Source organism: Tachypleus tridentatus, chromosome 11 (genome assembly GCF_004210375.1).
Source record: "Tachypleus tridentatus isolate NWPU-2018 chromosome 11, ASM421037v1, whole genome shotgun sequence".
Taxonomy (NCBI): Eukaryota; Metazoa; Arthropoda; class Merostomata; order Xiphosura; family Limulidae; genus Tachypleus; species Tachypleus tridentatus.
In genome coordinates this window covers 6,945,315-6,963,278 of record NC_134835.1, presented here as the reverse complement: position 1 = coordinate 6,963,278, position 17,964 = coordinate 6,945,315, and the positions used below count along the sequence as shown (strand labels likewise).

Sequence of the window (17,964 nt, the reverse complement as noted above, 5' to 3'; positions counted from 1 at the left end):
AAGTACAACTCACTACATATCACTTTAATTTAAATATAATTACTTGTCTAGATTTACTGTACCTCCTTTTCAATTGCTAAGCCTATGGATACTCCCACATAAGGAAAACTGCAAAAGAAATAATGATTTGGTGCATAAATTCACTTGTAAGATTATGATTATCACTGTACATATTTATAAAACAAAGACACACAGAAAGACAAAATCTCTGTTCATATTGTTTCTACTATTTATCACTTAACAACACCATTTCATTCCTTCAGCTTTGAACTACACATTTAGCATAAGCAGAATTTACAGGTAGGCCTAATTTCACACATAAACTATACCTAACAAAAAGTGTACTAGCTTGCTAATTATTTATCTTTCATTCTTCATAGAAACACAAACTCAATATTCACTGCAGTTTATTCAAATAAACAGAACTGGCAAAATTATTGTTCGTTTTGTTTTTTAATTTTACGCAAAGCTACTCGAGAGCTATCTGCTTGTTGTTGTTTTTTTTTTTTTTGAATTTTCCGCAAAGCTACATGATGGCTATCTCCACTAACCATCCTTAATTTAGTAATGTAAGACCAGAAGAAAGGCAGCTAGTCATCACCACCCACTGCCAACTCTTGGACTACTCTTTTACCAATGAATAGTGGAATTGACCATCACATTATATATTGCTCTTATGGCTGAAAGGGCAAGCATGTTTGGTGTGACAGGGATTCAGACCCGTGACTGTCAGATTACAAGTACCTTAACCACCTGGCCATGCCAAGCCAAATGATAAAGTAACAACTAATTACCTTAAGGTTGGAGAAAATTCCAAACATCAGTGATACCCATTATGTTATATTATACTTCATTCTAACTAAACAACAAAACAAATGTCTAAATTAAAAACACTACAATATGAAATAATGTGAAACAAGAAACAATTAACAAGCCTACAAATGTAGTTTAAAACAAAAATTGGTTTATTTCTTGGCACATACGAGTTACCACAGATGAACAATCCCTCTGAAGTTTACAGCTGAATGAAATGAAACTTTCCGAGTCAAACACATAGTGTGTTAAAAATGTTATCAAAAAGCCTTATAATGATGACTCATCATTAAACCAAATCACTAATTATACTAGATTAACAACTATACAAAAAGAAAAATAATGCAATAGATTACTATTAATCCACAAACAAGTAAAGTTGATAATGTCAACTCAAAAATGCATGGGTTCAAGAAATTTGGTACAAACTGATAAATACCTTATAATCCAAATGCTTTTGAAAGGTGGGCCTTTCTTCTTCACGGACAAACTGGGAAGACGACAGGTCCACCTCTGGAAGGTGCTCAGGTTATAATGTTTCTATCACTTTCTGTCAAAAGTTAACATCTTCCTGAACTGAAAATGTATTTCCAATAAATATTTACCTCCACTGACATTTATAGCTATTACTTGACTGCCAGGATTTCTTCTTTACAATCAGCATTGATCAGATTTTGTCTTGCTTGATTTTGTCCAGTCTTTTATACCACACCCACTTACCCTTGGAGATATGTCTCATGATATTCTCCACCTACAGCAATGCACCCCCTATCCTGGTACTGTATAAGCACCTCATTCAGATAATGTTATCAATTTTGAGACCTATACCATCCCAGTCTCTAAAACCAGCTCTCAGTGGGAAAGAGTGTTGACTTCCAAAACATACCTAAGTCTGCTGTCACTTACAATTAGAATTATATACTGAGATGGTGGAGAGGCAGGCAAAGACATTATCCATACAGAAGGCTTCTGTATAGGTTAAGGGTGTACCATGATAAGAATAGTACCCAATTAGGAAAAGTATGCTTTTCATATGCATCAAGGGTGGAACTGTGCATGAGTAATCATTGGTATAGGCCAGCTCCAACCATACAGCCGAGGTTCCACTTCTTAGGGTTGGAATTAAGGAGCCTTGGTCCCTATATCCACGTTGGTGGCTAGGGCCATTGTACAGCTACAGTATATAGAGAGTTTACTTTTGATTGGGTTCTAGTTTGTAGTCATAGAGAGATGTGTTTCAAACCCCAGAATCACAACAAAAAAGTAAGCAATACTGAAGAGAACAAACCTCCTTCACCTGAAGAAGTTCAAAAGGTAGCACACAGTCTTTAAATAATGGAATCATGCATGCCTTGTATCTCAGGATAACTGGCATGAGTATGGTATAACCCACAAGCTTTGAATAATGGGATTGTGCATGCCTTGTATCTCAGGATAACTGGCATGAGTATGTTAATACCCACAGGCTTTGAATAATGGGATTGTGCATGCCTTGTATCTCAGGATAACTGGCATGAGTATGTTAATACCCACAGGCTTTGAATAATGGGATTGTGCATGCCTTGTATCTCAGGATAACTGGCATGAGTATGTTAATACCCACAGGCTTTGAATAATGAGATTGTGCATGCCTTGTATCTCAGGATAACTGGCATGAGTATGGTATAACCCACAGGCTTTGAATAATGAGATTGTGCATGCCTTGTATCTCAGGATAACTGGCATGAGTATGGTATAACCCACAGGCTTTGAATAATGAGATTGTGCATGCCTTGTGTCTCAGGATAACTGGCATGAGTATGTTAACCCACCAACATGCTTTGAATAATGGGATAATGAGATTGCATGCCTTGTATCTCAGGATAACTGGCATGAGTATGGTATAACCCACAACATGCTTTGAATAATGGCATGAGTATGGTATAACCCACAGGCTTTGAATAATGAGATTGTGCATGCCTTGTGTCTCAGGATAACTGGCATGAGTATGTTAATACCCACAGGCTTTGAATAATGAGATTGTACATGCCTTGTGTCTCAGGATAACTGGCATGAGTATGTTAATACCCACAGGCTTTAGAATAATGAGATTGTACATCCTTGTATCTCCTGAGATACATTTTTAATAAGTGGGTTTTTTGTCATCAGGTACATGCTTTACTCAACCAGAGGAACAGACTGGTTTGGTTTGACTTTTGCACAAAGCTATACAAGGGTTAGGTGCACTATCCTATCCATCCCTAATTTAGCAGTGAAAGACTAGAAGAAAGGTAACTAGATATTACCACAGACTGCCAAGTTTTTACTAGTCTTTTATCAATGACTTGTGGAATTGACCATCACTTTATGTCACATGGCTAAAAGGGCAAACATGTTTGGTAGGACAGAGATAGGAGCCTGTAACCCTCAGACTGTAAGTCAAGCACCCTAACCATCTGGCTATGCTGGGTACAAAAGAACAGAACCCATCTGGCCTGGAATTATTAGCATTCATCTTCACTTCTCAGCAAAGTAGGTAAGAAGCTCTCCTCTTACCCTTAGAATTATGAAGAGGACATGGAACAATTGTGCTTAAACAAGAATTCAGAATGGGATCACTCTGCAATCAGAATTATGAGGAGATATTAGATATCCTTCCATGAACAATATACACATCTAATGTTAATCAAAAAGAAAGGTCAACCTGATAACTGAACATCAACTAGGAATTATATTATGAATAAACTCCTGAATAAGCTGGCACACCCATTTCTGTCATCTGAAAAACGTATCCAGGATATGGGCAGGAGGGTCCCCAGCATCACATTCTTCTCCAATCCACTACCTCAATGACTGGAAACTGGGTGTTGTAAGGACTCCTTAGCTCCACAAGTAAAATCTGGGGGATAATTAATGTTAGGAAATCCTGATGAGCATTGCAATAGGTGAACCAAGTTCCCCAAATTATTAAAGCAAACCTACCCCAATTTATTCAATTTAATGATTAGCTGGGACAGACAGGATTCCCTTTAGCTTTATTTATGATAGTCTATGAGTGGTGGTCCAGCATAGGATGGTAATACCACATGGTGAGCTCCTCTGTGGCCATATGGAACACCTCATTTTTACAGGGCCTGTTACAACTGGTAGTAATTATAGTTAAACAGTGGTTCCTTGTATGGAACACTTGCCACAGAGATCCTGTAAAAACAAAGTAAAGGACCCTTAAAGGAAGAAATAAAAAATACTCATTCCTCTGAATAATCTAGCATAAATAATTAAGATGGCTACAAGGGATAGGCAAAAACCCATAGATGAAGAAACTGCCATATCAAGCAAACAATGTGAGTAAAAGGTATTTCAAAAGGTTCATATACCATTTTACATAGTGACCTCCAGTGGGCAATTACACTCTCACTGAAAATGACCAATATTAAAATCTGATTGAATGTGGAGAGAAACAGTGAGTAAATAAATCAGAGAAAAGGACTGAACTCCTTTCCTGTGTGACAGAATACTGGGTACAATGAATTGATCTGAGGACATCGAGTGAATAAGAAAATGGTCTGTGGACAAAGAGAGCAAATCATTATGACTAGTCATATCCATAGGTCAGTGGCCATTAAACTTAAACTTGCAGATAAAGGGTGTACATGGCATATAAGAGTCAGGTCACAAACAGATTTATAGAAAGAATAGGTAATCTGAATCTACTTGTAATTGAACTGGAATGATCATTTGGGATCAATTACCCATAACGATGAGAGAAATCTGAAGAGTACAGTGGACTCAAATGTATGTAGCTGCAACAATCGAATGATAGTTGATAAGCATGTTACAAACAATGGTGGCTGTGGAAGATGTATAAAACCTTCATCAAAGAGCCAAGTCAAAAACTGAGTTATTCTGGTGCATAAAGATGTAGCTAATAGAAAGAAAAAACAGAGCTTACAGATCAACTTACTCTAATCTTGCCTAAAAAAATTCAAGTGGCAATGCTAACAAAAATTTCCTCTTGTTCTCAATATTTTCGTATAATTCTTATGCAAAGCATGATTCACCATGTTGGCTTGTTATATTGCCAAGCAGTCAATTACATTAGTCCACAATGCATGGTTTTTACAAAATCTGCTACCCCGAGTTATTTGTAGAAAGAACAATAAAAGAAATTAACGGATATATTTGTTTATAATGTACAATAATACATATCACAATAACCAGCCCTACCTGTGATGATCCTACAATAACAAAGTTCTCACCTATGTACAAAATTCATGGTTCCATCAACAGGATCAATTATCCAAGTTGGAGCATCAGTAAGTTCACATTTCTGACCAGCTGAAGTAGATTCCTCTCCAATAAACCTATACGTTTCAGAGAAATAGTAATATTATATGATGGCAACTAAGTATACATGTATAAGTATTCCTTAATAAATTTTGAAAACTTTATTTAATCATGATAATGGGTCATTCCATGTCAAATAATCCAGGGTGACCTCTACAGAATCCCTTGAAAAAATTCACATGTGCTCATCTACCCATATAATGACAAATCACCAAAGATTAGATCAATATCTCTAATAGTTTCTGATTTACAGCCCTTAATTAATTTTTTTTGTTATTTTGGCAAATTTATTTTCGAACAACTTTGTCTGCTTAAAGCTGCAAGAGTAATGGTGGTAGAAGGCTGAAATTTGCTACACTGACTGAATTAATCTCACAGAATTCAAAAATGGTCTCAAACCAAGTTTATCTCTCTTAGGATTTGCATAGTGAGGCTGTAAACTCACCTGAAAACCCAAAATTGTAAAAAACATTGGTTTATGTAATAAGCCATAGCTCTAAGACTTAATATGATACAAAGCTAAATTTTGTTTTCAAATTTCCTATAACATATCAGTTGATAAATCAGCAATTGTTGTAATTAAAATTCTATCTATAACAAATTTAGTTGCATGCAACTTTTTATGACTTAGCTAAAAATAGCCCTACTTCAGGCCACAGTTTGACTATGTCACCAGTTATCTAGCCTTTTCAGATTTTAACCATATATTCTTACATCTCTGAATATGATCTACAAAAAAAATCAAGATGGTGTTCAACCTACTTTTTAAGTTATAATGTTTTAAAGTATCCTCTGAACATACGTTTCTTTACTTGAAAAAAAAACACTTCTGGATGATTTGACATGGAATGACCCTAATGTCACACATAGATAAAGTACTATTCAATCACGATAATATCGCACACAGAGAGTGTACTATTTAATCATCATAATATCGCACACAGAGAGTGTACTATTTAAATCACGATAATATCGCACACAGAGAGTGTACTATTTAAATCACGATAATATCACACACAGAGAGTGTACTTTAAATCACGATAAATCACGAGAGAGTACTATTTAAATCACGATAATATCGCACACAGAGAGTGTACTATTTAAATCACGATACCATCGCACACAGAGAGTGTACTATTTAAATCATGATAATATCGCACACAGAGAGTGTACTATTTAAATCACGATAATATCGCACACAGAGAGTGTACTATTTAAATCACGATAATATCACACACACAGTGTACTATTTAAATCACGATAATATCACACACAGATAGTGTACTATTTAAATCACGATAATATCACACACAGATAGTGTACTATTTAAATCACGATAATATCACACACAGATAGTGTACTATTTAAATCACGATAATATCACACACAGATAGTGTACTATTTAAATCACGATAATATCACACACAGATAGTGTACTATTTAAATCACGATAATATCACACACAGATAGTGTACTATTTAATCACGATAATATCACACAGAGAGTGTACTATTTAATCATCATAATATCACACATAGAGAGTGTACTATTTAATCATCATAATATCGCACACAGAGAGTGTACTATTTAATCATCATAATATCACACACACAGTGTACTATTTAAATCACGATAATATCACACACAGAGTGTACTATTTAAATCACGATAATATCACACACAGATAGTGTACTATTTAAATCACGATAATATCACACACAGATAGTGTACTATTTAAATCATCACGATAATATCACACACAGATAGTGTACTATTTAAATCACGATAATATCACACACAGATAGTGTACTATTTAAATCACGATAATATCACACACAGATAGTGTACTATTTAAATCACGATAATATCACACACAGATAGTGTACTATTTAAATCACGATAATATCACACACAGATAGTGTACTATTTAAATCACGATAATATCACACACAGATAGTGTACTATTTAATCACGATAATATCACACACAGAGAGTGTACTATTTAATCATCATAATATCACACACAGAGAGTGTACTATTTAATCATCATAATATCACACACAGAGAGTGTACTATTTAATCATCATAATATCACACATAGAGAGTGTACTATTTAATCATCATAATATCACACACAGAGAGTGTACTATTTAATCATCATAATATCACACACAGAGAGTGTACTATTTAATCATCACACACAGAATATCACACACAGATAGAGAGTGTACTATTTAATCATCATAATATCACACACAGATAGTGTACTATTTAATCATCATAATATCACACACAGATAACTATCACACACAGATAGTGTACTATTTAATCACGAGAATATCACACACAGATAGTGTACTATTTAATCACGATAATATCACACACAGATAGTGTACTATTTAATCACGATAATATCACACACAGAGAGTGTACTATTTAATCATCATAATATCACACACAGAGGTGTACTATTTAATCATGATAATATCACACACAGAGAGTGTACTATTTAATCATCATAATATCACACACAGATAGTGTACTATTTAATCATCATAATATCACACACAGAGAGTGTACTATTTAATCATCATAATATCACACACAGAGAGTGTACTATTTAATCATCATAATATCACACACAGAGAGTGTACTATTTAATCATCATAATATCACACACAGAGAGTGTACTATTTAATCACGATAATATCACACACAGAGAGTGTACTATTTAATCATCATAATATCACACACAGATAGTGTACTATTTAATCATCATAATATCACACACAGAGAGTGTACTATTTAATCATCATAATATCACACACAGAGAGTGTACTATTTAATCATCATAATATCACACACAGAGAGTGTACTATTTAATCATCATAATATCACACACAGATAGTGTACTATTTAATCATCATAATATCACACATAGAGAGTGTACTATTTAATCATCATAATATCACACACAGAGAGTGTACTATTTAATCATCATAATATCACACACAGAGAGTGTACTATTTAATCATCATAATATCACACATAGAGAGTGTACTATTTAATCATCATAATATCACACATAGAGAGTGTACTATTTAATCATCATAATATCACACATAGAGAGTGTACTATTTAATCATCATAATATCACACATAGAGAGTGTACTATTTAATCATCATAATATCACACACAGATAGTGTACTATTTAATCATCATAATATCACACACAGAGTGTACTATTTAATCATCATAATATCACACACAGAGAGTGTACTATTTAATCATCATAATATCACACATAGAGAGTGTACTATTTAATCATCATAATATCACACACAGATAGTGTACTATTTAATCATCATAATATCACACAGAGAGTGTACTATTTAATCATCATAATATCGCACACAGAGAGTGTACTATTTAATCATCATAATATCACACACAGAGAGTGTACTATTTAATCATCATAATATCACACATAGAGAGTGTACTATTTAATCATCATAATATCGCACACAGATAGTGTACTATTTAATCATCATAATATCACACATAGAGAGTGTACTATTTAATCATCATAATATCACACATAGAGAGTGTACTATTTAATCATCATAATATCACACATAGAGAGTGTACTATTTAATCATCATAATATCACACACAGAGAGTGTACTATTTAATCATCATAATATCACACACAGAGAGTGTACTATTTAATCATCATAATATCACACACAGAGAGTGTACTATTTAGTCATCATAATATCACACATAGATAGCATATTATTCAGCCACAATAATATCACACATACATAAAGCATTCCCATTTCTTTCAGAATTTCAAGTTAGCAAAATCTGTAACAAATTATCTTCAACAAAAAATATGCAATATACCTAAACTGTCTTATTACATTACTTAAACCTCTTGTCATCTCAATATTACTTTGTACAAGTTTACTGTAATTTGGTCTACACCAGTTTGACTAAAATATTACTGCAACTCAATGTACTACATTTCAACTTTGCATTGCTATTTTCTTAACATCACTATTCATACAAGATGCTCAAAATGATCACAAAATGAACCAAAAGTAATCACATCAACTTGGTTTCACACATCAAGAAACACTTGCTTTGACTTTTTATAATTTGCATAATAAACACTAATGAAAATGTCTGATACAACAACAACAATTTTATTATAAATAAACTGAAAATGATATACTATAAAATACTCAATTAATTAAAAAATAAATCAAATTATTTTCATATGTATACATACACACACAGATAACAAATTGTTTTCATATGTATACATACAAACACAGATAACAAATTGTTTTCATATGTATACATACACACACAGATAAATTGTTTTCATATGTATACATACACACACAGATAAAATAAATTTCACTTCCCCAGCAAACAGTATAAATTCCAACACAAAACCCTTAACACTTTATTAAATTATACAAAAAAACAACTTGTGTATCTTTATCACCCTAACATTTTTGCTCTTACAACTTTGTTATGAGCTGTTACCAACTAAACTAAACTGAAACACCATAATTAGCTAATCAAACATCAATACACATCTAAAATGTTCAACTCATATCAAACATTTCTGAGCATAAATTGTTGAAAGAAACCAAGCCAATAATAAATATGTAAACCATTATATTAACTACTAAAACCATAAAACATAATACAGCATACATTATGTATGTAATATACATCTTCATAATTGTATCTATAGCTAATATCTAATCTTATTATATTTGTGTATAAACAGTGTTGATAAATATATTTACTATAATGAGAATGTATAAATTTTGCCAAATTTCCAAATACATTAGTCTTAAGAATACCATAAAATTTCTACACTAGAGATTGACATTTATATACATGCATTATAGATTTCATTTCCTTGATTCAAATTGATTTTTAAGTCCAAAAAAATATAACATTTAGATAAGATCTTGATATCTGATGTTATCCTATGTTCTCTTTGAAAATGTTTAGTAATGGCATGGCCAGTACTGAGATTTTGAATGACACACACATATTCATATATTCTATCATGTATTGGTCATCAAGTTTCTGATAATGTAGATACAAGAGAATCTGTCACAAGTTACTTTATACACAATGTTCTTGCTATGGCATCTATCGTGTGGTCCATATTTAGTAACTTCATAAACAATGTTCTTGCTATGGCATCTATCATGTAGTCCATATTTAGTTACTTCATAAACAATGTTCTTGCTATGGCATCTATCATGTAGTCCATATTTAGTAACTTCATAGACAACATTCTTGCTATGGCATCTATCATGTAGTCCATATTTAGTAACTTCATAAACAATGTTCTTGCTAATGGCATCTATCATGTAGTCCATATATAGTAACTTCATAGACAACGTTCTTGCTATGGCATCCATCATGTAGTCCATATTTAGTTACTTTATAAACAATGTTCTTGCTAATCTACAAGTCCATATTTAGTAACTTCATAAACAATGTTCTATGGCATCTATCGTGTGGTCCATATTTAGTAACTTCATAGACAACGTTCTTGCTATGGCATCCATCATGTAGTCCATATTTAGTTACTTTATAAACAATGTTCTTGCTATGGCATCTATCATGTAGCCCATATTTAGTAACTTCATAGACAACATTCTTGCTATGGCATCTATCATGTAGTCCATATTTAGTAACTTCATAAACAATGTTCTTGCTATGGCATCTATCATGTAGTCCATAGTTAGTAACTTCATAGACAACGTTCTTGCTATGGCATCCATCATGTAGTCCATATTTAGTTACTTTATAAACAATGTTCTTGCTATGGCATCTAACATGTAGTCCATATTTAGTAACTTCATAAACAATGTTCTTGCTATGGCATCTATCGTGTGGTCCATATTTAGTAACTTCATAAACAATGTTCTTGCTATGGCATCTATCATGTAGTCCATATTTAGTAACTTCATAGACAACGTTCTTGCTATGGCATCTATCATGTAGTCCATATTTAGTAACTTCATAGACAACGTTCTTGCTATGGCATCTATCATGTAGTCCATATTTAGTAACTTCATAAACAACGTTCTTGCTATGGCATCTATCATGTAGTCCATATTTAGTAACTTCATAAACAATGTTCTTGCTATGGCATCTATCGTGTGGTCCATATTTAGTAGCTTCATAGACAACGTTCTTGCTATGGCATCTATCGTGTGGTCCATATTTAGTAACTTCATAGACAACGTTCTTGCTATGGCATCCATCATGTAGTCCATATTTAGTTACTTTATAAACAATGTTCTTGCTATGGCATCTATCATGTAGTCCATATTTAGTGACTTCATGGACAACGTTCTTGCTATGGCATCTATCATGTAGTCCATATTTAGTAACTTCATAAACAATGTTCTTGCTATGGCATCTATCATGTAGTCCATATTTAGTAACTTCATAGACAACGTTCTTGCTATGGCATCTATCTTGTAGTCCATATTTAGTAACTTCATAAACAACGTTCTTGCTATGCCATCTATCATGTAGTCCATATTTAGTAACTTCATAAACAATGTTCTTGCTATGGCATCTATCATGTAGTCCATATATAGTAACTTCATAGACAACGTTCTTGCTATGGCATCCATCATGTAGTCCATATTTAGTTACTTTATAAACAATGTTCTTGCTATGGCATCTAACATGTAGTCCATATTTAGTAACTTCATAAACAATGTTCTTGCTATCTATCGGCCATATTTAGTAACTTCATAGACAACGTTCTTGCTATGGCATCCATCATGTAGTCCATATTTAGTAACTTCATAAACAATGTTCTTGCTATGGCATCTATCGTGTGGTCCATATTTAGTAACTTCATAGACAACATTCTTGCTATGGCATCCATCATGTAGTCCATATTTAGTTACTTTATAAACAATGTTCTTGCTATGGCATCTATCATGTAGTCCATATATAGTAACTTCATAGACAACGTTCTTGCTATGGCATCCATCATGTAGTCCATATTTAGTAACTTCATAAACAATGTTCTTGCTATGGCATCTATCATGTAGTCCATATTTAGTAACTTCATAGACAACGTTCTTGCTATGGCATCTATCATGTAGTCCATATTTAGTAACTTCATAGACAACGTTCTTGCTATGGCATCTATCGTGTGGTCCATATTTAGTAACTTCATAGACAACGTTCTTGCTATGGCATCCATCATGTAGTCCATATTTAGTTACTTCATAAACAATGTTCTTGCTATGGCATCTATTGTGTAGTCCATATTTAGTAGCTTTATAGACAATGATCTTAAAATGGCATCCATCATGTTATCCATATTTAGCAGCTTTACTAATGGATAAACGTACAGAAATTAAACTCTGAATTAGTGTTTACAACTCCAAATACACCATCTATGAAGTTGTATCAAATTTGATGAACCCATACTCTCTCATGGTTTCCAAGAATTAAGTGCTATCTGTTCAAATATAGACAAATAATGCAACCAAGACTACTCATATTCTTCTAATATGTTTATAAAATATCTTGAGGAAGAACTACGTCCAATAATGGGATCTATCAAAAACCTCACATTTATGCTTTCTATCAGAGATCTCAAATAGATGCCATGAGTCTCACGAAGTATGTTAACTTTATTAACCTTAGGATAGCTGACAAATTCAGGGACTTTGATCCCTGAATATATAATTTTTTTACATACTTAAAACTATTCATAGGTTATGGAGCTACAGAAGTATCTTCTTTCAGTTTAATTAAATTAATTCTACTTCACTTTTGGTAGAATCTTCATTTAATTTTCAGTTATTACATTTGTTTAACAAATGAGCATAAATATCCTACAATTATTACTCTCCACTAACACTAAGAATTCTTTTCTTTTATAGGATACTTTAACTACAATGTTGGTATCAGCATTTAATATATACAAACATTTCTTCTCTTCAGAACATATTTCATTATGTAACCACACAATTTTCCTATCTTTAGACCCTAAACTACAGATAAATCTAGCTGCATTACTTAAAAATTTGCATAAAAAATTCCACACAACTTCACCTGTGATCAGGAAATTTGTCCTGAAAACCTTTAATCAAAAGGTCTTCCACCTGCTTATCAGTTTCTGTCACTAGGTCAATTCGTGAGGATTTTATTTCAAATGACCTTTTAGTTGATTTTACAGCTTCAACTATGACCTAAAAAGTTAAAACAAAAACACTTTCATGGAAAATTTTACCAAATTAACAACTCAGTAATGGTAGCTGTTACACTGTGGTAAATTAACAACTCAGTAATGGTAACTGTTACACTGTTGATTCAAAAATTTAAATCTAAGATATTTGAAAAATGGAATTTTATCCTACTTAAGTTGTTTCACAGATTATAACTCTACAACTCCTTCTGATGTTACTGTATAATATACTGGTAGCTTACAAAAGTCAGTGCATACAAAATAACTCAACATTTATTACATCATTCAACCTATCTCTCTTGTTTTTTTGGTTACCTGCCATCTTGTTTAATGGGCCAGATTTTTTTAAGTGTCCATTTTAGAAATGGAAAATATTGAAAAAAAATATCCTCCAAGTATAATTTATAGTTCTTGAAAATATAACCACTGAAAAACCTCATGTCAAACACCTAGAACTCACGTTACATTCTGTCTAATTTTTACAACCTTCGTGAAAATTAATATTTTTAACACGTGTTCTCCTTTACCAGATAATATTTATTTTAGATTAAAAATAAAAAAAAAAAAAAAACTATATGAAAGTTTTCCTTTTTTCTATGATAATATTACAGGTACTATCTATTCTAAAAATACAAATATGAAACTTATCACCCAAATACTTATCAGTTATGTATGTATGTATGAACAAAGACAGGTTTGGAAATTAATGTTATCTTCTTTACATTTCCATAGTAAATGCAGCTATAGCAAACTGACAAGAATAGTTATTTATTACATTACCTATACAGATCATAAATGTAAGCTTTTATTATAATATAGCATCATACTAAGATGTGCAAAGCATATACAAGGAGTTGAATTAAAATGGTGATCTACTTTATCCATTCTGTGGACTTTTTACATGTATCTCACCATGTGTGTTTTCATAAATAGACCCCTGATTATCACACACAGATTTAGCTTTGTAATTTAAAAGTCATTTCAGCCTAAAATTATCACCAATCACACCACTTGAATGTTAGTTATACCGTCAGAGATACACACCTGCTATGTAATTCCATTTTCAAGGACTTTTATCACAAGAAAAAGAGTTAATTTGTGACTTATTCATTTCAAATCCACCCTAATCATCTGCACACAGTAGGAATTAAATATGGTGTGAAAAGCATTATGCACTATATATATATTCCCTTTTGAAGTAATTGAGAATACATAAATGGCTTCACTTAATTTCATGTTCAGTGATTTTTTATTGAAGAATGCAATTCATTCTTTCCCTTTCAGTTACTGATAACAAATGCCTTGGCTGTTATTTATAATGATGTAATAAAATGACATAATTTGAGAATCTACACTAGATACATAGGTAAAGGAGGTCATGTGCTTAAAAACCTAATTTTATTACAAGTTCAAAATAAACATAGCCACAATATCCCTTAATACCCTATGTTTGGAATATGATCAAAGCAAATTATATACTTTCGAGATTGATTTGAGACTCCAATCTTTTTATTTGCTCAAAAATTCATAATAACAGTTTTCAAAATAAACAATCATAAAGGAGAACACATGGTTATAGCAACATGTTACATGAAAAGTAGAGACAATGAGCTAATAACAAATGTTTACTAATCAATGGCAATAAAGGCTTCAATCATACTTACAATTGTTTTGTGTTACTGCTTTGAAATTAGATGTTTCTACTGGTGACATGCTAGTTTTAACCCCTCCCCCCACCATTGTTTATTTCATTGGTTTGCTGAAGAAACAAAACAAACTAAACATATATAGGTTTGGAAATCTCTGCCCATCATGCATCATTTATCAATCATCATGTTTGTGTAAGGTATGTACTCAGAGAAGTTTGCCCAAAAACACTGGCAACACCAAATTGTAAATTTAATAAAGATTAGCCCTAATACAAGTACTTGTCAGTGCATGTGGGTTACATTTAACATTAGTGGTGCATAACTGCATGCTAAGTGTACTTAAACAAAAAAAAACCACATCATGCTAAAATCAATGTAATAAACTAGAAGCAAGAACATCATTCATATCTGACAAACCTAAGCAAGAAAATCTCTTATAACAAGGTGGAATTTCTAAAAAACATCAGATCAATGTTTGAAATTCATTTGTGCCATTTTTTATTCCTATTGTTTTATACGTGTACATGATATTATTTTAATATGATTTTTTCAGGTGCATGAGTATCTGACCTGTTCTGTGGTGCATAACGTGCTAAAGTAAAACTCAATTTTTTGTCTCAGACTTATGTACCATTTTGTATATTCTAGTAATCTGACGGTAACCAAATCCAAAAGAATCAAATTATAATAATCTTTCAATCACTGTCAAGCAAGTGTATGCTTGTCTTTCATAGGAACAGGAAATAAAAAAAGCTATTGCACTTAAAGAGTACGATTTAATTCATAAGAGTTCTAGTGTAATGACAATGCTATATCAATACACACAGCGTTATCATAACAAAAAAAACTTTGCAGACTGATATATCATATCAATAACAATAATTAACATATAATTCTTAGCTTCACGTTTACTTTTCCAGCTTCTCTTGCAAGATCTACTGCTGTGTTAAAATACTGGTCCAAATCTGTTTCGTTTGGCATTTCAGCTTTTTGATGCTTCGAAAAACAAAACGTGAATGAAAATCCTTTCAAATAAAGTTGAATCAAAAACGCCAAGATATCAAACACTAATCCCTTTCATCTCTACTGTTATTATAGCAAGTTAAATCAAAGGTAGCGACATCTGAGAACAAATTAACCTGTTTGTCTATCAATCTACAAGAATATATATATATATAAATCTGTAGATACTTACTTATTAATTGTTTATATATGTATATTTCTATATCCTTATTTTTAGTATATGATTTATTTTCTACTCAAAATGCATAAGATTCATACATACATATATATAACATTAATTTGTTATAACCTTAAAGCAAGCCGAAACAAAAATAAATTAAAACATAATAAATGAAAAACGCTGCACTGATTAAAAAGACCCAAGGATACAAAATATAATGTGGGATATAAAATATATCCTAGGTTTTGGAGGTGAATGCGGAAGTGGACCCACATTACGGTGGGGATACACCGTCTATCAGTCTTGACCTCCACTCGTCAGTTTTACATAAAGAAATAAAATAAAGTAAACGAATAGCAATATAAATGATAATTAAAGATATAGAAATAAAAATTAGGAGAGCGAGACGTGGGTGCTCAAGCCCACGACGTCCCACATCTATGTCACTCTTCATTGCCTGCAGATAGCTGTGGGAAGATGACTGCTTTCCAAAGGAACGAAGAAGAAAAAATTACTAATAAGGTTCTACCATTTGGGGATACGTAAATTAAATAAACTTACCTCTTGAAGTTAATATTCCAGCCCCCATTATAGTAGAAAGGCACTAATTGGTAGTATAGTAAACGAATTATACTAATATGAAGGGTCCCTTCCAGTTATGTTAATTAACTAGTTTTACACCCAACCACCACCCATTAAGTTTACTTCGTCTATCATGCTGTAAAAAAGCCTTTATATGCAGTAACGTGTACATCCGCATAAACTAGTGCCAAGTTATTCAATGAGCATTCATAACTAAAAATCATTATTAGAAATTTTAGTAAAAATGTCTTTAAATTTTCAGTGATGTCGAGAAACCCACTTGTTGAGAAATTTATATGCAAAAACGGCACGTTTGGGTTGAGAAAATATTTTACATAGAAGAGCGAACAACGTTTCGACTTTCTTCGGTCATCGTCAGGTTCATTGACCGACGTCAGGTTCATTGACAATGACCGAAGAAGGTCGAAACGTTGTTCGCTCTTCTATGTAAAATATTTTCTCAACCCAAACAAGCCGTTTTTGCATATAAATGTCTTTAAATTTTATTTCTTTATATTTATTTAATGCATTTTATATTTCTTACACAATAGTTTAATAATTTTATTTAAATTGTGTTTATTAAATCCATTAATTATTATTTTTCGTATCGGTATTTCAACATTACTGATAAAATATTGTAAGTCATTACGAATTTTACAAAATCTGAATATTTGCGAAGTTACAATGCTTATACGAGAATGGTATGGTACATTATTAATAAAAGACGGAAACCATAAACGTAATATTTTTAATCATAGAAGCAATGACAATAACAGTCAACCTGACATTCAACGATCTCAATCCGTAACTTGTTTCTTCACTGATTCTTGTACTTACATTCTATTTGCTTTCTATTTGCTGTAGGCCCGGCATGGCCGGGTGAGTTAAGGCGTTCGACTCGTAATTTGAAAATCGCGGGTTCGAATCTCCGTCGCACCAAATATGCTCGCCCTTTTAGTCGTGGGGGCGTATTATAATGTGACAGCCAATCCCACTATTCGTTGGTAAAAGAGTAGCCCAAGAATTGGGGGTGAGTGGTGATTACTAGCTGCCTTTCTTCTAGTATTGCACTGCTAAATTAGGGACGGCTAGCGCAGATAGTCCTCGAGCAGCTTTGCACGAAATTCAAAAACAAATCTATTTGCTT

General features: G+C 32.5%; 1 protein-coding gene across 1 annotated transcript in view; it reads right to left on the bottom strand.

Annotated features, from left to right (window-relative positions):
• The window catches only part of LOC143231651 (inositol monophosphatase 1), a 42,372-nt gene extending 26,200 nt beyond the window's left edge, over window positions 1-16,172 (bottom strand). The window contains exons 1-4 of the mRNA XM_076466199.1: window positions 15,965-16,172; window positions 13,271-13,407; window positions 5,052-5,156; window positions 63-108 (exon numbers count right to left, since the gene is read on the bottom strand). Of these exons, the coding sequence (XP_076322314.1) occupies window positions 63-108; window positions 5,052-5,156; window positions 13,271-13,407; window positions 15,965-16,033 (357 nt within the window). The 5' untranslated portion in view covers window positions 16,034-16,172. The remainder of the gene's footprint in view (window positions 1-62; window positions 109-5,051; window positions 5,157-13,270; window positions 13,408-15,964) is intronic.
• Window positions 16,173-17,964: the final 1,792 nt, after the last annotated feature.